The sequence below is a fragment of the Vidua chalybeata genome, chromosome 21 (assembly GCF_026979565.1).
Source record: "Vidua chalybeata isolate OUT-0048 chromosome 21, bVidCha1 merged haplotype, whole genome shotgun sequence".
NCBI classification, from domain to species: domain Eukaryota; kingdom Metazoa; phylum Chordata; class Aves; order Passeriformes; family Viduidae; genus Vidua; species Vidua chalybeata.
In genome coordinates, this window is record NC_071550.1 from 3,516,411 (window position 1) to 3,538,490 (window position 22,080).

The 22,080-nt window shown below is 52.6% G+C and overlaps 1 protein-coding gene across 5 annotated transcripts in view; it reads left to right on the top strand.

The window, feature by feature from the left end:
• The first annotated feature begins 4,864 nt into the window (after window positions 1-4,864).
• The window catches only part of VAV2 (vav guanine nucleotide exchange factor 2), a 127,779-nt gene continuing 110,563 nt past the window's right edge, over window positions 4,865-22,080 (top strand). For 3 of the 5 annotated variants that reach the window (XM_053962201.1, XM_053962202.1, XM_053962206.1), the window contains exon 1: window positions 4,865-5,432. In XM_053962201.1, the coding sequence (XP_053818176.1) occupies window positions 5,229-5,432 (204 nt within the window). In that variant the 5' untranslated portion in view covers window positions 4,865-5,228. The remainder of the gene's footprint in view (window positions 5,433-22,080) is intronic. The other 2 variants (XM_053962204.1, XM_053962205.1) reach the window with 1 other exon arrangement.

Sequence of the window (22,080 nt, forward strand, 5' to 3'; positions counted from 1 at the left end):
AATGCGATAGTGGGGATCAGAAAGGAGATAAAAGGATAGAGAGAGAGAGAGAGAGAAGAGGGGAATGGGAATAGCTACCAACACAGGCGAGATCCTCAGTGGTCCGGACGATGGGGATCCGTCTGTCGTGTCGGGGGAGTCTCCGAAGTTCTGGTCGACTCGGGGCTCCAGTTATAGTCCACAGAGGAAAGAGGGGGGAACAAGTGTAACAATGAAAGTCCATTGTAATCGCCCCGAGGGAACAGGTGAGTCCACAGAAACCACCAAAGCAAGACGAATCCAATGAAGAATAAGTCCATTGGATCACTGAAGGGAAACAGGTCATGTCATTTGTGGTCAGACCACCAATTTCCCCTCCTCCCTATAGTAGGGGTCTCAGTCTCAGTCCTTGGGAGGAGAGTTATCATTCTTTGTTTGTCACAGTGGTAACGAGGCAGATGAGGGGTCTTCAATGAAGGACCACGGGAGTCACCCCAAAAGTTCATTTGGCTTAAGAACAGAGATTAGAAGCAGGCTGTGCCTCAGGCTGTCCCGTGCTGGGTCCATGTCAGGTCTTTGCCAAGTCCTTGCCAACTCCTTGCCAAGTCCTTGCCAGGCCTTGTTGGGAACAGCCAGCGTGACGGTTCAGTGGTTGCACCTGCGCTGTGTCCTGTTCTAAGCCAGAACTGCATGAAGGGAAGGGATTCTTTCTCCTGGCAATTGGAAGGCAGAATGGAGAACGAGGGGCTTCAGATGGGCTCTTACAGTCTGGCTGATTTTGATGGGAAACCTGTTGGGATGGAGCCCCGTGGAGGATTTTTAATTATTGAGGGTGTCCCAGCAGCACGGTGATGGCACTGGGAGCTGTTAACTGGTGCTTGCTGGTATTCAGCCCAGCTGGGGCATCCCAAAATGAGGCTTTTCCACAGAGAAAGGCCAGGGAAGTGCCAGCTCCACCTGCTTGGTGCCCGGGGTCAGAATCCTTCAGCAGTGGAGTTGCACTCTCAGGCTAAACAAAGAGCACCTGTGGCTGAGCGCTCCAGCACAAGAGGAGAATCCAGTTCATCCCTTCTGCCTTGCATGGAGCTGTGCCAGGTTGATTTTCCTGCTCCTTTCCGTGGTGACAGGCAGTCACCTCCACGGGCAGCTCCAGGAGGTGGCTCCTGCACGAAAGGCTCTGCTGGCAGCGCTGCAGAGCCCTTAGCAGGAGGATAATTGCAGATAATTGCAGTGACTGTGGCAGGGTGCACCTTGTCTGGGCAGGTAGATCAGGCGTGTGATGAGCCAGACAGAGGATTATTGTCTGTAGCCAGCAGCTGAACGCTTTGGTGGCCCTGTGGTTTCCCCCTGGCTGATAATCGAGCAGTGGGTTTGCCGAGCTGGGGCTTGCACAGCTTTCCTAAAATAGTCGGTGAAAGGAGATCACAAAATCTGAGGGCATGTTGCAAATGGCACGTAGGCTGTGGGACAGCTGCCGTGCCAGCAGCCGGGCCGGCTCCTGCTCTGGGGACCCTGGCTGGAGACACGTCCCCTGGCAGCCAGCACGGCTCCGGGACAGGCGGCTGCACGCCTGGACTAATCCAGAAGGTGGCAATGGCAACCCACAGACACTGCCTGGCTGCGAAAAGAGGATTTCCTGGCGGTGTGGATTTAAGGGATATTTTCAGAGGGGGCTGCACTGTGGCTGCTTCTCTGCACGTCGAGAACTCTGGAGTGACAACAAACATAGCAGGAAACACACCTTTCTTGGAAATGTGGCCACGTCCCGGGGATTTTGGGGTTGATTTGTAAGGTATGGTGTCCTCATACATGTTAGTGCATTTCCTTATTTCCTTCCTCTCCTTCCTTCCTCTCCTTCCTTCCTCTCCTTCCTTCCTTCCTTCCTTCCTTCCTTCCTTCCTTCCTTCCTTCCTTCCTTCCTTCCTTCCTTCCTTCCTTCCTTCCTTCCTTCCTTCCTTCCTTCCTTCCTTCCTTCCTTCCTTCCTTCCTTCCTTCCTTCCTTCCTTCCTTCCTTCCTTCCTTCCTTCCTTCCTTCCTTCCTTCCTTCCTTCCTTCCTTCCTTCCTTCCTTCCTTCCTTCCTTCCTTCCTTCCTTCCTTCCTTCCTTCCTTCCTTCCTTCCTTCCTTCCTTCCTTCCTTCCTTCCTTCCTTCCTTCCTTCCTTCCTTCCTTCCTTCCTTCCTTCCTTCCTTCCTTCCTTCCTTCCTTCCTTCCTTCCTTCCTTCCTTCCTTCCTTCCTTCCTTCCTTCCTTCCTTCCTTCCTTCCTTCCTTCCTTCCTTCCTTCCTTCCTTCCTTCCTTCCTTCCTTCCTTCCTTCCTTCCTTCCTTCCTTCCTTCCTTCCTTCCTTCCTTCCTTCCTTCCTTCCTTCCTTCCTTCCTTCCTTCCTCTCTTTCCTTCCTTCCTCTCTTTCCTTCCTCTCTTTCCTTCCTCTCTTTCCTTCCTCTCTTTCCTTCCTCTCTTTCCTTCCTTCCTCTCTTTCCTTCCTCTCTTTCCTTCCTCTCTTTCCCTCCTCTCTTTCCCTCCTCCCTTCCTTCCTCTAGTTCTGCCTATTCCATGCAGGACTGGGATGTCCCCAGCGAGCTCTGTGACGTTCCCAAAGTGCCACCACTTCACCAGCCAGGTCCCCCTCACGTTCCCTGTGACCCGAGCTATGGGGGCTGCCTGCCAGGCTCCTCGTCTGTACACACGGAGACATTTGGGGGTGAAAAATCACAGTGTTCCCTCTGACAGCATCTTCCCGGTGCACCCAGCCACCTCTCGTGCGAGGAGCTGAAACAAAAGCACGTGGAGCAAAGTCTGAGCGGAGAGAAAATCCACGCTGGGTCCCCAGCAGAGGGTGGCGTCAGCCCCCGCCCTTCCCGGCTGTCATTCCCCGTCTGTCTGTCATTCCCAGGCTGTCTGTCATTCCCAGGCTGTCTGTCATTCCCAGCAGTGCCAGGAGGCAGGAGAGGGGAGCACCAGCCCCAACACAAAATCCAACCTCTTCAATTCATCCACGCTCCCTTTTAGCTTTAGGTGCACCTTGAAAACAGCACCTGGGTGCTCTCCACACCCCCCATCCTCTTGGCAGGACAGTTTGTACAATCTGGAGCTCGCAGCTCACCAGCGTGTGCTGGATTCAAGCTCCTCCTGAGCCTGGCTGCACAGGTTTTGGTTGTTTTTATTTTTCCTGCTCTCAGAAATACCTCTGCCATCAGCCTTTGGGTTGCTGCAGAGGTGGGCGAGGAGCGTGCTTGCTCCGACACCTCCCACGCAGAGCCTGGCTCTGCAGCTGCAGGGATTGCTCCCAAGCGTCCAGGGGCCAAGAACGCTTTTTATTACTCCGTAAAAAAGCTAGGCTGTGGCTCGCAGCTTTAATTATGCACATACAATAAACTCCTCTGTTGTCATCTACCTACAGACCTGACCTCACACGGCAGGCTGGCTCTAAAACCAAAATTATCCCTGGCACGACTCCACTGCCTTCAGTAGCCTCGTGATCCCTGCCCATGGGTGCTGTTGGAGGGCAGAAACGCTTCGTGAGGAGCTAAAATATCAAGAAAATCATTCCGAGAAAGCACCTCCTCAGGGCATGGGGAGTGTGGGCTGAGATCTGGGCACTCCCAGGGCAGGGCGCAGCTCTGATGGTGACACTGGAGCGTGTGGATGCTGCTCCCTCTTGCATGGCTCTGCTCATACCCTGCCCTGGCCCAGGGGCACAGCCGGGCTGAGCTCTGGACAGCCAGCACCTCGGCACGGAAGAACTTCATCTTACAAAAAAAAAAAAAAAAACAAACCCTCAAACTTTCCCTGGAATATTAAACAATTATCTTCTGTTCGTCGGAGAGATCCTCCTTCCTAGGCTGAAAATGAAGGATCGTGGCTGTAGAGTTGCTCTTTCTCCTTTATCTCCGCCTGGCTGCATTTGGAAGAGATTAGTGTTGCATTTGTTTGACATCCAGGTTAATAGCTTCCCTTCGTCCCAGTCCCGGCTTCCGGTTTTGGCTATCTGGAAAGCCGGGCTGGAAATTAATCGGCAAACTCAGGGGAGAGAACCTCGGAAGAAAACTCAGAACAGATTTGAAAAGAGGCTGTTCTAAGCCGCGCTGATTTGGAAGGAAGCCACCGGTGAAAATGAGAGATTTTTCAAGAGTTTGCTGCCAAGGAGTTAATGCCCGAGAGCCGAGGTTTTTAATAAGTACTCTGGTAATTAATTATAGGAGTTGTCCTCCCGTTTGAAAGTCAAAGAACGCGATGGCTTGTTTGGGTTAAACATCTCCCCTGCAGTATTTGCAACCCAAACACGGGATGACGAGTGGGAGCGAGCGGTCAGACAAAGCGGGCTCTGTGTGTGCGTGTGCGGCCCCGGGGAGGCGGCGGAGCCCCGGGACCGCTCCTGCCCCTGCCCGCAGGGCTGGGGGGGACCAGGGGGAGCCCTGGCGAGAGGGTACCCCACAAAATGCGGTGGCGGCGACAGCGAAGCAGCGCCGGGGCTCTGGGCGGCTTTCCCGGAACAGGGAGAGGAGCGGCAGCGGCGGGAGGGAGCGAGGGATACAAGGGAGGGGAGAGGGAGGAAAAAAAAAAAAAAAAAAAACAAACACACACACACAACAAAAAACAGGAAAAATAAAAAAGGGGAGAGGGGAAAAGGAAAAAAAATACTGGGGGAAAAAGAGTCAAAGCGCCGCCAAAGCCCCTCCGCCCCCGCTCCCGCAGACAAAGGGGCGGCAGGGCGGGCCGGGGGCGGGCCGGGGGCTGCTCCGCTGCCCGGGGCGGGCAGAGCGCTCCGCTCGCTCCCGCGGCGGCTGCCCGGCTCGGCCGCGCAGGTGGGGTCCCTCAGCGGCGCAAGTTTCCACAGGGGCACCGCCACGGAGTTGCGCGGGGGGGGGGGGGGGTCGGCCCCGCCGTGCCCGCCTGTCCGTCCGTCCGTCCGTCCGTCCGTCCGTCCGCCGCTTTGTTCCCGGAGGATGCGGCGCGCCTAACCCCGGCCGAGGCGGTGGGGCCGCAGCGGGGGCAGGGGCAGCCCTCCGCCGGAAAACTCCGCGCCGCCCTCCTTCCTCCTCCTCCTCCTCTTCCTCCTCCTCCTCCTCCCGCTCGCAGCCCCGGCGCGGAGCGATGCTCTCGGGGCCGGCGGGCGGCGATGGAGCGGGGCGGTAGCGCGGAGCCGCCGAGCACAGCGGCCCCTCGGGCAGCTGCCCGCGGCCCCTGAGCGCCGGCAGGAGGAGGAGGAGGAGGAAGAGGAAGGCCGGGGGGAGCGAGCAGAGCGCGGCCATGGAGGAGTGGCGGCAGTGCGGCCGCTGGCTCATCGACTGCAAAGTTTTGCCCCCGAACCACCGGGTGGTCTGGCCCTCGGCGGTGGTCTTCGACCTGGCGCAGGCGCTGCGGGACGGGGTGCTGCTGTGCCAGCTGCTGCACAACCTCTCCCCCGGCTCCATCGACCTCAAGGACATCAACTTCAGGCCGCAGATGTCCCAGGTAGGAGGGGGAGCGGTGCTTGGAGGGGTGGCTGCGTGGGGAACCCCCAGGAGCACCCGGATCCCTGGATGCGGCTGCTGCTCCCCACAACTTGGTGGGATGCGGGGATGGGATGGGATGGGATGGGATGGGATGGGATGGGATGGGATGGGATGGGTGGGAGAGCGGCTGTTTCACCCCCCCCGGATGCCCGGCAGCCCCTCCAAGGCTTTATCCCCCCGGTTTCTCGCCGGTCCAGCGCCGAGGGAGCTGCGGCAGGACGGGAAAGGCTCCGGAGCGGGGAGAGAACGCCCCGGGCAGGAGGGAAACATCCCCCTCGTGTTTACAGTCATGGCGAAACAAAAGCAAATAACAGGGCTAAGAGGAGGAGGAGATGGGATTATTGGGGGTTTTCGTGGAGGCGCTGCTTCGTCTGGGATGTGCGGAAGGAGCGGGCGCCGAGACGAAACTTTGGCTGGGAAGACTCGAAGCAAAATAAATGAATAAATTTACGAAAACCTCTGGTGCTCTGAGAGCCTTCCCCAAGCCCGGCCGGGCAGGGAGCGAGGCCAGTGCAGTGCCCGAGCCCCGGTGCTGCATCCCCGCAGCGGGAGATGATGGGGGGCTCAGGTCAGGGACCCCAATTTCACCCTTGCCCTGTCCCCTGCCCCGCTCTCATCGAGGCTCTCCCATTTTGGGTCCTTTAAAAGGGCTCCATCCTTGGGAGTGTTTCCAGTTCCTGGTTGGTTTGGTGGAAGGAGGCTTAAACAAACGGAAAAAAAAAAAAAAAAAGAAGTAAAATCAGCTCAGGTTGTTTTGTGTCTAAGTGTTCCGCTGGTGTTTTTGCAAGCTGAGCTGTAGGTATTTGCATGGGAATCGGGAAGTGAAATCGATTAGAACAAACGAAATGGGGGTTTGTGCCCTGCCCGCCGGCAGCCCCTGTGTTGACAAGCTCCTTTTAGAGTGTCGGGTTTTATTTTTGAACAACAGGTTCTAGCGGTGAAATTTGAAGGGAAACTTTCTGTCTTTAACTTCGCCGAAGCCTTCAAGGATAAATAACCTCCAATGCCCACACGAGCTGTGTTCCTGTGCTGTGAGAGTGAATCCCTCTCCCTTTTTCCGCTGGAGTTTCCTTCCAGGGCAATGTTTTTTCCCAGCTGTTTGTCCCCTTCACCCAGCAGGACACAACCACGTGTGGCTGCTGCGGCTCAGGACAGCCAGGAGCTCCCAAATTTGGAGCCCCTCTTTGGGGAGCAAAGGGCACTTTGCTGTGAGGATGTCCTTGATCCTGCAAAGCACCGGAATGGGAATCCCCAGCCCTGTGGTGAAACCAGCCCCGAGTAAATAACAACACGTCCTGATGCCTCTTCCCAGGGTGGAACAACGCTGGGAGATTTCCTCTTGGCTTTCCAGCCTATGAACTGATCAAACTGTTTTCCGCTCAGGCTGATGTTTCCAAATATAAACTGCCATGCAGGAGCTGTGGATGTGGAGGGCTGGAGCTTTCCTAGAACGTGCTAAGAAGGGCACACTGTGTTTTGGGTTTTTTTTTTTTTTTTTTTAAGGAAATACCGTAACCCCACAAAGGTAATTTTGGTGCTGTAGCTGCCCTGTGGGGAGTTCAGGATGGGTTTAAAGATGTGGCACTTGGGGACGTGGTTTAGTGGCAGATTTGGCAGTGCTGGGTTATGGGTTGGACTTGATCTTAGAGGGCTTCTCCAGCCTAAACTCTGGCTCTGTGGGAGCTGTGCTGCAGGGAGGATCCGGGGTGGTTTGGAGAGGAGGCTCTTGCTGTCCCTGCCGAGGCAGGTGTTTGCTGCTTGGAGGGGAGAGTTTGCAGCCCTGCTGTCTTTAATACAACTGCTTTCTGCTTATCCCACCTGGCTGCTTTCACAGCTTTAGGGGACGTGTGAGGGGACTGGCTGGGATGGGTTTGGTGGCCCTGTGTCTGAAAATCAGGTCATTAGAGGGGACCAGCACAGAGCTGAGCCCACGGGACCTGCAGAGCATCACCTGGTGTGGGAGTGGATGCTCTGGTGAGGCTCAGCTGATGCCTCAGCCAGGATGGGTCCCAAACCACTCTGGAGTCAGCCTTTATATTTGATGTGTTCGGTGCTCTTTTGGTAATTCCTGGGTTTGGGAATTTGGCTTCTTCCCAGAGTGGTTAAAGGCACCTTCTGCTGCCCTGAGGTGATGGGGAGGAAGGGGCTGTGCCCAACCACAGAGGGGACAAACACCCCTGGGATGCCCCAGCCCTGCTGTGGCTCTGGGGGAGCAGTTCAGTGTCTCTAGGCCAAATTTCAGAGGAATAATGTGGGAATCCATCTGTGTCACCCAGCTGTGGTGTGCTCAGACACGGGGTAGGGATGCGCAAGGCAGAGCGCGCCGAGGAGCTTCAGAGGTTGTTTTTGATGATAAATGCACATTTTGCCTGGCTGGCTGGACTGGCTAACCAGCTGTCTGCCTCACTAGAGAGCTCATTTTGTTATTAATCAGGTGAAATGCCAGGGGACAAGACACTTGTACGAGACTTGAAACACCCAGAAATACTCTGTCATCCACCTTTCCCGCTGAATTAAGTGAGGTGTGCAGTGAGAAACAGAGTTTTGCCCGAGGTGAGCAGTGTTTCAAAGGCCAGAGGTGAAATCACATCTCTGCAGAGAAATGCTTTAAGGTCCAGGCACTCGTGTGTTACTTTTTTAATCCTTTTCTGTGCTGATTTGTTTTTCCTTGCAGCTGTTGGAGTGTTGGCAGCGCAGGGAGGCTGCAGGGACTGGTGCTCCTGCTGGGGAGAGGTGGACTGGTGTCCCTGTCCTCCTAAAATCTCCCCAGCCTCATAAAACCTCCCTGTGCTTGTGCAGCAGAGAGGCCAGGCTGGCCAGGCAGCAGTAGTTGAATACATGATACTTAATTAAATAAATGAGGCAAATCACCCCGTTAGGCTGCAGTCTGAAGTTTGCTTCATTTTCATGTTCATTTCCAGAGACCCAAATCTGCTGTTTGGTGGTGCCTGGGAGGATGGGATGACCCCCAGAGAACTTCCAGAGTGGCCAACAAAATAAACAGGAAAAACGATCTCGAGTCCCAGCTCTCTTCTGAGAGTCACTGGTTTTGATGAGCCTGGAGTAAAAACTTCATTTCTGCTCGTTGCTGCTGCTGCTGAGGCTGTTTCTGGAGAGCTGGGAAGTGGCATGAGGGTGATTGCCCTCGGTGCTTATTGATCATGATGTCTGTTACTGTGATTGGATTTCTGGGGGTGTCATTCAGGGTGATTTTCCAGCCAGCTGGGAGAGTGTGATGCAAAGGACATTTGAATTTGCAGGTGGGAGCAGAGGTAGGAGCCCTCTGTCCCCCCTGCCCCAGAGCCATCCCCAGAACCCCACTCCTGTCCCCATTCCCCTTCCTAATTCCAGTCCTCTGTCACTGTGTGCTCTTGTGAGTGAGACAGAGATCTTTGAATTTTCATCAATAATTAGACATGAATCTTAATTTTGTTAAATCTCTGGTCAAATACAAATTAAATGACTCTCCACCCATGTTTCAGCATAAAAAAAAAAGATGTGCAGTAAAACACCTGCATGTTTAGGTGAGGTTAATATTTGGTGCTGTGAGTTTTGTGAGGTTCTCCTTTTTTTTTTTTTTTTTTCCTTTTTTATTTGGCATTTGCCTTAGATAAAATTAATCCTTCCTGACATGGCCTTGGATGTGTTTGGAAGTTGGTAGGGAAATTTGCTGCAGGCTGCTCCCTCTCAGGAGCAGAGACCTCGTGGAGGCTGCATCAGCTGTGCCAGACACCTTTGCAAGTGTGGGATTTGATCAGGAGTTACCCAGGAAAACTGGGGGATCTGGGAGTTTCCTGCAGAGTTCCAGATCTCTGTCCCTCCCCTGGTTCAGTCTCCTCCCTCGTGGGGATGCTGTGAAGGGCATTTCTGCTCCCAGTCTCTGCAGCTGAAGGAAAATGGGTTAATTCAAGGGAGAACAGCTGAGACAGAAGCAATAACCCCCAGCTCCTGTCCTGGCTGTCTGAGCACCTGCTGCAGTCTCTGTGGGTTAAGAGAGGTGGAAATTGGTGCCTCCACAAAGCTGTGGTGATGTGATTTAACATCAGGAGTCCCACAGATACCACACTGCACTCACCCCTTCTCAGAGGCTGCTCTGGACACTGCTAAATATCTTCATTTTCCTGCTCCAGAACCTCCTGGAATCTGGAAGTGAAGCAGCCACGGAGTGAATGCGTCGGCGGGTGCACAAGAGTTGAAGTTAGCAGTAATGGCCAGCTCATTAAGGATTCTTATTTTGAAGCATATTGACATCTCTCCAGAGGGAATCCAGCCCTCCCTGGAGGCTGATGAGAGGCAGCAAAGCTAATTGGAGTGATGGCTGGGCTGCCCACTGCTCTGCTTTGCTCTTACTGGCAGACAGCTGACTGCCAGGACTGATGGCTGCAGCCCCCACACCTGCCTGAGCTGTCACATGCCTCTGTACCTGTTGGTTTTTTTCTCCATTTGCCACCAAAATCCTGCTTGTTGGTGATGGAGGTGCTGGTTTGCTGGGACAGCTTGGGAGCAGGTGGCTTGGAGCCTCCCCCAGGTACAGGGGGGGTGGAGGCACGCTGGAGGGTTTGGGGCAGGTGATTATTCACAAGGTTTTGGGGTTTTTAACGTGCCCCTTGAAGGCTTTATAGCTACAATGCTTGTAATTGCTTCCATATGTCATGATAGCAGTTAAATATAATTCAGTGTTATCAGGGCTGGCTGGGTGGGTTCTTTGAGCAGGGTTTTTGTAGCCACTCTAGATTTGCCTTGCTCAGCTCCTCTGGCTTTTTATTTACTCTCTGCTTTTTTGAAACTGAGTTCTGTTCCAAAAAAAAAAAAAAAAGGGGCTGTGAAAAATGGCCTCGTTGCATATCCCTGTTTACTGTGTCTCACTGACTTCCCGTGGGGATGTGCTGAGCCTCACAGAGAGGGAAAAAAGGTGCTCTGTGTGTCCAGCCAGGCTCGTGAGCTCCTTGCAAAACAGGAGCTGCTGCTGCTCTTCCTGCCCAGCCCCGCTCTGCATGCCAGGCAGAGCCCTCAAACCTTCTGCCAGCAGAGGTGGGACCCTCTTTGTGACCCTCAGAGGCTGAAGGATCCAGCTGAACCTGCAGCTGAAGGCTCATAAATATTCTGGTGGGGCAGGAGGAGGTGGAGAGTGTTGGATGGATGCTGTGAGCTGTGCCAAGCAGCCTGAAAAGCAGCGAAAACTTTTATTTTTTTTTTCTCTTTTTCCACGCTCTTGAATGATTGATGAGAGCTAAATACCTGCATTAAACACCGAGCAGCAACAGGCTCTTGAATGAATAGATGCCTTTAAAAACACAAAGCCAAAAAAAAAAAAAAAAAAAAAGGCGATTTGGTTGGTTTTTTTTCGAGCTGGGACCGGGTTTGGAAGCTGCCACTGTTCCAGTGGATGAGTTGTAAAAAATAAAAAATGCTTGGCTGGTCCATCCTGCCCGGTGCTGACCCGGGGTGCTGTGCCAGAAGCAGGGGCTGCCTGGGGGCTGGGTCCCTCCAGAGAGGAGCAGGAGGATTTTTGGCAGTGGCACTGCCCAGCTGCTGGGTCTGAGCAGGGCAGCTGGGTGAGGAATTAGGGAAATGAGGGAATTTGGGGTGGGAGGGCTGAGCATCCCCAACTTCTGTGGGTGTGGAAGCCCCAGACCCTTTTCCTTCAGCTCATCTGGAGCCAGAAGGGACCTGATTTTTGGCAGGGACAGAAATGTTGCTTCAGACTGACCCGAGGGCAATTTTTTGATCCGTTTCTTTGTCATTTCTTAAAGAGACAAAGCCTTTTCCCAGTGCTGGAGCTCTTCCCCTTCTCCACTTGACTCCCTTCAAGCTGTGTAGAGAAATGGCTCAAATGTGCTCATCCCAAAAATCCCAGCAGCCTGGGCTGGGGCTTTGTGGGACAGAGCTGGGCTGGGAGGATCAGGATCCCATTGATTTAGGGTGCAGTGGGAACGAGGGGGTGCAGGGCTGTGAGGTGCCTGTGTTGGGTTGGAGAGGATTGATGGAGAGGTGGTGGAGGCTGGGGAAATTGCAGTGATTTTGGGAATTGCAGTGAGTTTGGGAATTGCAGAGAGTTTGGGGGAATTGCAGTGAGTTTGGGAATTGCAGAGAGATTGGGGATTGCAGAGAGTTTGGGGAATTCAGTGAGTTTGGGAATTGCAGTGAGTTTGGGGGAATTGCAGTGAGTTTGGGAATTGCAGTGATTTTGGGGGAATTGCAGTGAGCTTGGGAATTGCAGTGAGTTTGGGGGAATTGCAGTGAGCTTGGGAATTGCAGTGATTTTGGGGGAATTGCAGTGAGCTTGGGAATTGCAGTGAGTTGGGGGAATTGCAGTGAGCTTGGGAATTGCAGTGATTTTGGGGAATTCAGTGAGTTGGGGGAATTGCAGTGAGCTTGGGAATTGCAGTGAGCTTGGGGTAATTGCAGTGAATTTTGGAATTGCAGTGAGTTTGGGAATTGCAGTGAGCTTGGGGGAATTGCAGTGAGTTTGGGAATTGCAGTGAGTTTGGGAATTGCAGTGAGTTTGGGGATTGCAGTGAGTTTGGGGGAATTGCAGTGAGCTTGGGAATTGCAGTGAGTTTGGGGAAATTGCAGTGAGTTTGGGAATTGCAGTGAGTTTGGGAATTGCAGTGAGTTTGGGGGAATTGCAGTGAGTTTGGGAATTGCAGTGAGTTTGGGGTAATTGCAGTGAATTTTGGAATTGCAGTGAGTTTGGGAATTGCAGTGAGTTGGGGGAATTGCAGTGAGTTTGGGAATTGCAGTGAGCTTGGCCACACTTCTGGGAACTGAAGACTCTCTCTGCTTTGATTTTTAAAGCATGGATCCCCCTTCTTTGAGCTGTGCATAGTTTTTATTTTTATAAGTTTTTATTTCCTCACGCCACTCTCAGCATCAGTTTGCTCCTTTGGACTTCCAGAGATCTTCAAACAGTCTCGTGGCTCTGCTCCCAGCCCAAGGCTTGCTCAGTGCCCGTCGGGGTGACCCTGTCCTGTTCATGCTGAGTCCATCTGTCTGCCCAGCTGTCCCTGCAGCATCCTCACACCCCTGGGGCTCCTGCTGGTGCTGTCCCTGCTGCCAGTGTCACCCCCAGCCCTCCTGCCAGGATGAGCCCCAGGGATGGGATTTGGGTGACCCCCAGTGCCGTGTGTCCTGCTGGTTCTAAACCTCGGTGCTCCTTTTACAGGAGGGGGAAGAAGAACCTTTTTTTTTTTTTTTTTACCATCAAAACCCTGTTTATTGGTGATGTAGGTGCTGGTTTGCTGTGACAAGGGTACCTTAATCACAGTCTGCCTTTGACAGCTTCAAGCTCAGAGCTGATGAAATTGCTTTTGGATTTCCCCTTCAAAAAAAAAAAAAAAAAAAAAAAAAGGCCTGGAGAAAGGTGTTCTTCTAATAAAAGTGCCTTTTCCTCCCTGCTTTGTGTTTGCTTTGGTTGCAGCTCAGGGCTGTGCTTCGCCCCACGGTACAACTCTGGTGCAAGCATTCCCTGCCTTCCACCCTCTGGAGCCTCCCAGGAGCCCAGGGGATGGACAGGCAGGGCTGGGCTCTCCCTCCTGGCTGCTCTTCGGTGCAGCTTGCAAACAGAGTGCAGAACTTTGTCTGTAGCAAATCTCTGCTGCTCCCCAGGTGTCTCATCCCTGGGCTTGGTGGCTGTGCAGCTGCTGAGCCCTGTGGCTGGGATTTGCTTTTTTCCTGCACATTCTGTGCTTCTGGGAGTGTTTGACATCCTGGGCTAGCCCAGCCCTGGAGCCTAGTCTGAGTTAACAGTAAGGTTTAGCTCAGATGTCCTAACCTGAAATGCTTTTTTGGGGTTTATATCTGTGATGGGTGTTTGGACTGTGTGAGTCCCCTCCTCCTGTCTCAGGGGGTGTTTGTGCTCTGCCTAAAGCCACAGGGGCTCCAGGGTAGAAGGAATTGTGAAAATAACAGATGGATCAGCTTGCTGGTCTGTGGAGGCTGTGAAAAAAAACAGTTTTACTCAGGAAGGTCACTGCAGAGCAGTGTTTGGCCATCACATTTCCCAGCCTTGTCTAACAGGTCCTGCAGAATAAATCTTTGGGCACCTCTTTGGATCTTTTTGGACACTTTTCTGGAGTCCCCAAGCAGTTGTTTCACCCTGATGTCAGAGCTGCCAGCCCTTCCTGCCCCAGCACAAAGGATGTGCCTGCCCCTTGTCCCTCCTCTGCCCAGCACCCTTTGCTCTGAGGAGGTAATGTGGAATCTATTCCTGTTTTGTAACCCTGTCTGGACAGCCAGGATTCAGCTGCAGGAGCCTCCTCTGCCTCCTTGGAAAGCCACCAGCCTGACTCATATCCTGCCTTGCTCCTCGTGGATCCAGTGAACTCTGCAGTCAATGGACCCCGTGGTACAGACCCACCAGTAAATCCGATTTTAAAATCAGATTTTATTCACTGTGATGCCTCTGGGCTTCTCAGGATTGGATTTTCCAGCTTGCTGGGCCTGGGGAGCATCTCCCATCTTGCACAGTGCCCCCTCCCAGACCTTGCTCCGGGTGATGGGGCTGGTTTGGCACAGGGAGATGCTGCCAGCTGCCTGTGCATGTGCTGGGAGTGGGAGGTTGGGAGGGCTCTGTGCCTCTCTGGGCTGTCCCCTGGTGCTCCAGCAGGGACCATGAGCCCGTGCCTGCCCCCACTGGGGCCTTGCTTTGGCCCCCAAACCACCAGGATTTGGTAAAGGAGGAGAAGGGGAAGGTTAAAAGGTTCCCATGGAGGAAATTTGCTCTTTCTCTTCCAGCATTTGCCTTAGCACTGATGCAGGGGGGGAGCAAATTGGCCCTTTTGTAGCATTCATATCTTTTGGTGTGTTTTATAGTGGTTTACAGCTAAATGGAACATCTGGTGTCTGAAGGGGGCTGAGGAGGGAACAGAGGAGGCTTGTGGCTGGGGAAGGGGAGGAGTGATTTGTGTTCAGCACCACAAACACAGAATTATCTGTGAAATCCACGGAGCTCGGGGGCACCCAGCGCCTGGAAAACAAATGTACAGCCAGCCTGGCAGCAGGGCACTGCCTGTGCCAGCTGTGGCAGCTCCTGGTCCCTGCAGGAAAACCCCATGGCAGGGTCTGGCAGCGTGGCCTTGCCCAGCACCTGCCCCACAGGGAGGTGTTCTTGCTGGTTTTGCTTTCTTTGGGTTTGTCAGAGCTTGGAATGCTCTCAGAGCACTCAGGTTCCTGCAGGAGAAAGGTTTTTCCTAAAGCAGAGCCTTGCTCCAGAGAGGTTGGGCTTTGTGGCAGAAGCAATGAGAATCTGTGATGGTATAAATATGTTTTATATCTGAAGTATGGGCTGGAGGTAGATGTGTAAAGGATATAAATATATTTATCCATAAATAAGATTGCATTTCTTTAACAGCTGGAGTGTTTCAACCCTGGAAATCCCAGGCTGAGTGGCATGGCCCCAGGACAGGAAATGTGCACAGCACTGGGACAGGCTCTGTGTGCACATGGAGACCCTTTGTGTTTATGGGAAGCACTTTCTCATGTGAGTGATCTTCCAAGAAAATCACTGGTGAGCCTTGGAGAGGGGAGGAGACAAAACAAAACAAAACAAAAAAAAAAAAAAGAGACAAGACTTTTCCTCCCGTAGCTGTGGGAGAACTGTGGCTTTAAACAGAAAATAAACCAGAAAATTTCCTAGTAAACCCAGAAGAAGAGTTTATGATTTTTTTTTTTTTCCCTTTATAGATCAGCTTCTATATCTTTATTTTCCTGCTGCTGCTGCAGGGTTTGGGGCTGTTTGCTGGGAATTGCTGCTGGAGCAGCAGCTGCTCAGCTGTGCCTGGCTCTGGGCTCAGCCACTGGCCCTGGGGGTGGCTGAACTGGCCCCGGGGCTCCCTTTAGTGGCCCTCTGGCAGCAGATGCTCATCTGCAGGGTGTAAATGGCTTTGTTCTGCTGGCTGCCCAGAGCCCAGGCGATGGCACAGCTCTGGATTTTGGGGACAGGGCATTATTGTGGTGCTGTGGCAGCTTCCAGCTCTGGGGTGATGGTCTCAGGACCAGCTGCTCCTGGGGAGATGGGGCTGTCTTGTAGAAAAAAAAAAATTAAGTTTTCAAGCTGCAAAACAGACCTAAAAACTTTATGTTGTCAAGGGGCTGGAGGCATGGAGCCAGGCCAGCAGGAACCATCCCAGGAGGTGTGGGGCTGCCTCTAAAGAGGTGAATTTTTCCGGGTGAAGTTGCAGGGGATGAAATGTGAGGTTTGCTGACCTGTCCAGACTGGTCTGTGCTGGGAGTGGATATTCCCAGGGAGGTGCATCCCTCCCCATGGCTGCTGATTCACTGAGCATCTCCCAGCTTTTGGTTGTGGAACCCACTGGGGATTTAGGAGTGGGTGTTGCTTGAGCACAAATAATTCTGCAGCAGAGTGGAGTTTTGGAAGGGCTTTCTGAAAGAATTAAAGGTTTCATCTGGGATCTTGCCGTGAATCTTCCCTGAGTGGGTTTGCAGGTCACAGGGCAGGCTCCTGGCTGGCATCACAGATTTGTTACCTCACTTTAACCCTTCCTCATCCATCGCTTTTGGGCTCTCCAGGGGTTGGGATGTTCACACTGATGGAGGGAGGACACTTCAGGGGACTCCCCACCTTTAACTTCTGCCACTCCCTGCAGCTTTGGCCACTTGGAGCTGATGCAATCAGTGTCTCACTGGTGAGAACTTCACCTGGGATGCAGAAAACGTGGTCAGATACCCTGAGCAGCCAAACCTGTTCCTTTGGTGGGAGGGTCAGAGGCCAGACAAACCTTTTCCTGCTCCCTCGCTGCATTTTCCACCCTCAGCGTGTTCAGGTGCACGTCACCAAGCTCTCCCCACGTGGAGAACACCTAAATATTTTTATTTTTTTTTTAGAGGTGACAAAGGTTAGAAGTGAATTTTCCTGGTATTGACAGCTGGGTTATCTTGGGAAGGGTAATGAGGAGGCTTTAATGAAGCTACAGTATCTGCCTGAGAGTGGGGTTTTAGCCAGGTTGTTGCAAGAAGCATTTCTAATTAGGAGAGATTTAATTCCAGATTTTTGTCACCCCCCCCTTTCCCCCTTAATTATATTTGCTAACGTGTTTAACAGCTTTCCCTTCAGAAAAGAACAATTTATTCGAAGGTCATAAATAGATTCTGGCATTAATTACTCCAGGAGCCACACTGGGCTGCTCTGGAGAAAGCAACTCTGTGGGGAATGCTAAACCTTTCACACTTGGATTTATCTGGGCTTGAAATGACTTTGTTTGCACACACCCCCCCATCAAAGACACCTCCAAAAAAACCCCAAATGGCTGAGTGCATCCACATTTGTGCCCAGCTGAAAACCCACTGGGACCTTGTAGCTGATTTCCTTGAGTTTTTTGGGAGCAAGCCTGTAAATCACAACCTTTAAATTTGTTTTGTAAGGTTTGGGGGCGTTTTTGTCGAGCAGTTTGGGGTCCCATCATTGCTGTGGGTGCTGAGCTGGAGCAGGCAGGGCAAAGCCTGGCTGGGGGCAGTGGCAGAAGGACAGGGCTGAGCTGTTCCTCCTCCTCCTCCTCCTCAGCCCAGCTTAGGTTAATAGTTTTTGTAACCTCCAGATTTTTGGAGTGGCTGCAACATCTGTTCCAAGTGATAATAATGCAGTGCTGAGGGGGAATTAGCATACAGCTGCCAGGGTGGGGGAGAGCTTCTATAGAAAAAGAAATGAATTTATTGATGGAAGATGAAGCCTCATTGAGTTTTCATAGTTCCTGGTAATTTTGGCAGCGTGGGCAAAATCTGTTCCCGCGCAGTGGGAAAGGATGGGGCTGGGATGTGGGACTCTGATGTGATTTGAGGCTCCAGTGTCCTTTGTTTTGTCATTTCACCCAAAGCCAGGAGTACTTTCTGCTGGCTTTAGGTTCCTTTTGAAGGCTCAATCTGCCAGATGAGCCCTCTTGCCTGGGTTGGGCTGGCTGTGTGGGGGGAATATTTAACATCTCTGGGAATAACTCAGCTGTCTCAGTGACCTGATGCAGTGGGTGGCATCCCTGCACCTTGTGCACATCAAAGTCTCTTCTTCTTGCACTTTGCCTCTCGCTGTGGTCACCAGGAGCTGCAGGTTTGCGTTGGCACTTCCAAAATGTGTTCCCTGTGCTGGTCCCTCTCCATCCTTCATCACCCCCAGGGATCAGGATCCTGCTCACCCTGAGCAGGTGTCTGACCCACAGCTCTGCACCCAGCACTGAGGTTAAATACTTCTGTGACTCTTCCTCCCCTGGTGTTTTTCCTGGCATCCTGTGATGTGACAGTTTAATTTTTCCTGGAGGGAAGGCAGACAAACGTTGCTTTTGTTGCTTTGGGGAAATGCAGAAGAACGTGATTGAAGTGTTCTCTGAAGCCTTGCAGACTTGAAAGCAAATTCAAAATGCCCAGGTTTTAAAATTTATAAACCCAGAATAATGATTGGTGAGGTTCTGGACTCCCCTCCTTGTAGAATAATAAAAAAATTAAACTGAAGCCAACCCACGTTCAGCTTTGGGCTCCACCAGCAAGAACTGAGTGAACAGAATGACCTGTTTTATGTGGGGACAAAAACCATCTTAAACAGCTGATTTAACTGGATGGGAATGAAAGGAGTGAGAGTAAAACTTCAAGGGGTGGAAAGCAGCCTCATAAATCCAGAGAGGAATTGCCAAAGATGTGGCAGTGTGTGTGCAGGGATGTTGAACCCCCTGAGCTGGGGCAGAGGGAAGGAATAACCCCCTGTAGCCACCAGGTTTTCCAGAGTCTCCTCACAGGAAAATCTGTGTTTCTCTGAGCAGATGTAGAACTGCTCAAATCTTGTTTTGTTTTGGTATTTTTTTTTTTTTTTTTTACCTCTGCTGATTTAGAGGTTTATTTTTTGAGAGACAGCCCTTCTAATAGCAGTGTCAGGGTGTGAGGATCCTGTGTGACACAGCCACGGTGTCAGGAGGGTTCTGGCTCTACAGAAACCCGTTATTCAGCTGAGCAGGGCTGTCATTACCTGCCTCTGGTGCTGCTGAGGCAGGAGGAGCTGCTCCCACACAGCACGGGAGGGACCCGCTCACAAAAAGAGATATTTAACTTGTCTGTGCTCGAGGTGCCTTAATAACTGCTTGGCTTTGTCTCTGGCACGTCAGCAGCCAGGCTGGGAGTGCTGAAGGATCAATGTGGAGCTTCTCCTCCCTCCACCCACTGAGGGTTTTTACTCAAAAATTGGACAAAAAATCCTCCTGGCGCTGCCTGCTCATCCCACCCAGGGCTGGCTCAGGGCTTTGGGGTTTGACATTTCCAGTGTCTGAGGAACTGGAATGGATCTTCAGCCTCCCACCCTGCTCTCCTCAGCTCTGGCGTGCTCGTGTTGTGCTCCCTGGAATCCCAGGATAACCAATAATCCCAGGGGCTGGTGGGGTCATGCCCAGCCCAGGGCTCCACGTGCTGTCCCTGGGTGTTTTGGCATTGTTATTCCTGAAAAACCTCTGCAGGATTTTTCTGGGGGGGAGGGGGGGAACCCAAAAAAAGGGTTGGATTTTTACAGTTCTGTGGGTCTAAGGCAGCTGTGAAAAGCCATCCGTGGGCTGCTTCCACACCCTGGTTCTTGAGGAATCTCCCTTAGCAGTGGATGTGAGTGCCCAAAAAAGCCACTTACCTGTTACTGTTTGCATTACTTTGGGTTTTTTGCATTACTTTTTGGATTGTTTTGGTGTTACTCACGGATTCCCAGGTCCAAGCTCCACTTGGTACCAGGCCCTTTGCAAACAGAGGCCCTGATCCTGGGCCCAGGTTATCCAGATAACCTGGGAATGCAGAGCACCTAGATCTCACTGTCCCTGAGGAGAACCATTGGCCAGAGGGATTTGTTGTCCCTCTGCCTTCCTGGGGCTTGGGGAGAGACAGCTGGGCTGGATTTTGTAATCAAGAACTTGTTTTTGTCAGAAAGGGCTCAGCTGCTGGGTCATAGCTGGGTTATAGCTGTCCCTGTTGGTGTGTGGCTCTGTGAAGGGAAGGGGACAGAAGTGTGAGTTCTTCCTCCCCCCCTCCTCACCCTCCTCCTGGGATGGTTCTGAGTCCCAGGCTCAGGACATGGATCCTTTTGCAGCTCCAGGAAGCTTGGGAGAGCTGTGGGACAGCCCCACTGCCGTGTCCTCCACAGCATTCCCTGCATGCTGTCCCTTCTCCAGGCTTCCCAGTGGGCACTCCCAAACCTCCCAGCCTGCAGGGAGGCTGGGGAGGAGGTTCTGGCTGCTGGGTGGGAGCTGAGCTGGACTTCCCAGCCCTCCAGAGGGTTTGGGGGTCACACTGACCTGGTGTGAGACCTTGGAGCTCCTCGTGGAGGAAATGGGCTGGGGAAGGAACGGAGCGGTGCGAGGTGCAGCCAGAAGTCTGCAGGTGCTGTGTGACTGTACCTCCTGCCTGGGTGCTCACCCAGGGCACCTCTGCTGTTTTCCTGGGAGCCTGGGCTCGGTGGGAGCGGTGCTGCTGTCAGGCTGTGGGATCTGGGGAGGTGGGGAAGGAGGATTCCATCCTGGTGACTGTGTAACCGTGGAGTTCCTCCCCGAGGACTCAGAGCTGTGGTGGAGCAGACTCTGGCTGGGCACGGAGCAGCTGGGAGCTCCTTCCTTGTGCTGGAGGAGGGACAAAAGTTCAAAAGTTGAGTGTGTGAGTGAGACCAGTGGTACCAGGGCAGAGCTGACAAGGCTGGGAACCAAAACCGGAGCTGCAGTTGCGTTTCGGGTCCTTGCATCGCTTCTACAGGATGTTCCTTGGATTATTCAGTGCAACGTGAAGAAAGTTTCCTGGGGTGGAAGGAGGTATTTGGGAGTGGAGGAGGATTAAAACCTCCATTAAATCCCTTTGGTCCCTCCTGCCAGGCTGGGGAATGATGGCTCAGAAGTGTGAGCACGTCCTGGGGCGTGCAGGGCCGGGCTCACAGAGGGCTCAGCTGTCCCTGGGCTCTGCCTGTGCCCCTCAGCACACACTCAGGGATTTGGGGTTTGGGAAGGGCTGCCCTGAGGTGCTCTCCCTGTGCTGTTCCAAACCCAGAGGTGGAAGGGCTCCGGAGGAACTCCACGGTTACACAGTCAGCAGGATGGAATCCTCCTTCCACACCCCCCCCAGATCCCACAGCCTGCCAGCAGCACCGCTCCCACCGAGCCCAGGCTCCCAGGAAAACAGCAGAGGGTGAGCAGCCAGGGACAGTCACACAGCGAGGGAGGCTGTGCAGTGCTTGGCTCCCTCAGCCTCTCCCCTCTGGGAGCCCCTTGCCAGAGCTCCAGCAGGCAGATGTTGGTCACTGCCCGAGCCCTGGCCGGGCAATGCTGTTCCTGGTGGAGTGTGCTCCAGGAAAAGCCTCCATCTGCTCCGTGAGTGTAAGCAGAAGTGACGGGTCAGGATGACTTTACATGACATGTTATTTCTGCTCCCCACCCCGAGGCACTCAGCAGCTGGAGAGCCTTTCCCCCACGGAGCTGGAGGAAGACTGCTTTGAATAAGAGCTTTTTGCATTGGAAGCTACACCTTAGGAGAGATGTTTTATTTCCCTGGCTGTTTATAGCCCTGTGAAATACTGTGGAGCCTTCATTTTCCCTCTTTGCATGGTCTCCATTGCATTATGCAGAGGAACAATTTATTCTCAACAGCTCAGCCTAATGTGTGCCACAGCCATTTCCACAGGAGCCAGACCTGCCTTAATGTTTGCTGGATGGCTTTTTAAATGCATCGTGCTGGCTCCTAAGCCAGGCTTTTTAATAACTCCTGCTCGGAGCTGAGTGTACATAAGTCTGACAAAAACCTTCGTGCTTCTTCTCACACCTTAATTCTGTGCTTAAAAAAAATCCCTCCCCGAGTTGCACACTGTGTGTGTGTGTTGGTGGAGGCAGTTGCTAAGAGAAGGGATAATTTAAAGCAGAAGGAAGTCATACATGCAGTTGTACTAAAAATTGACTTCAGTTGGGTGGTACTTAGGAAACTAACGCAGGGATGCTGCCAAAAAAGAAAAAAAAAAAGGGGAAATGAAGAGTCTGCCTTTGACTGGGTGTTGATAGTGTCTTAACTGTGTCAATAAAGTCACTTTAATTCGTGGGTCAGTGAGCTTTTTTAGGGCTGCTGCCTGTTTAGACTTATTGATCCTGTCTCAATAAGCTCCAAATATTGTCCTTTCCTGTGTAGACAGTTCTCAGCCCAGTCCAGCAGAGTGGGTGGCTTTGGAAGGAGATGGAGCTGCTGAGAAGGAATCAGATGCTGCTGCCAGTTCCCCTCTTCACCCCTCTGGCTGAAGCACAGCATTAATGGTCCAGCCCAACATGTCCCCAGGGCCTTATCTGCATCCTCAAATTGTACCAAATTAATTAGCCTGGCACAGCAAAAGCAACCCAACCTTCCCTAACGCTCTGCAAATGCAATTACCCTGCTACCAGAGTTTATTTGAGATATTCCAATTAACAGTCAGCTTTGCTTGTGCACTGTCTGGTGGAGCTGCTCCTGTCTGGCTGGTAAATACCTCATTAAATCCTGTTCCATGGAATCCCAGACTGGTTTGGGTTGGAAGGGGCCTGGATGCTCATCCCCCCCCTTGCACTGGAGCAGGTTGTTCCAGAGGAAATGATGTCCTGGGGAAATAGCTGGGTTTGACAGGACCCAGCTCCATG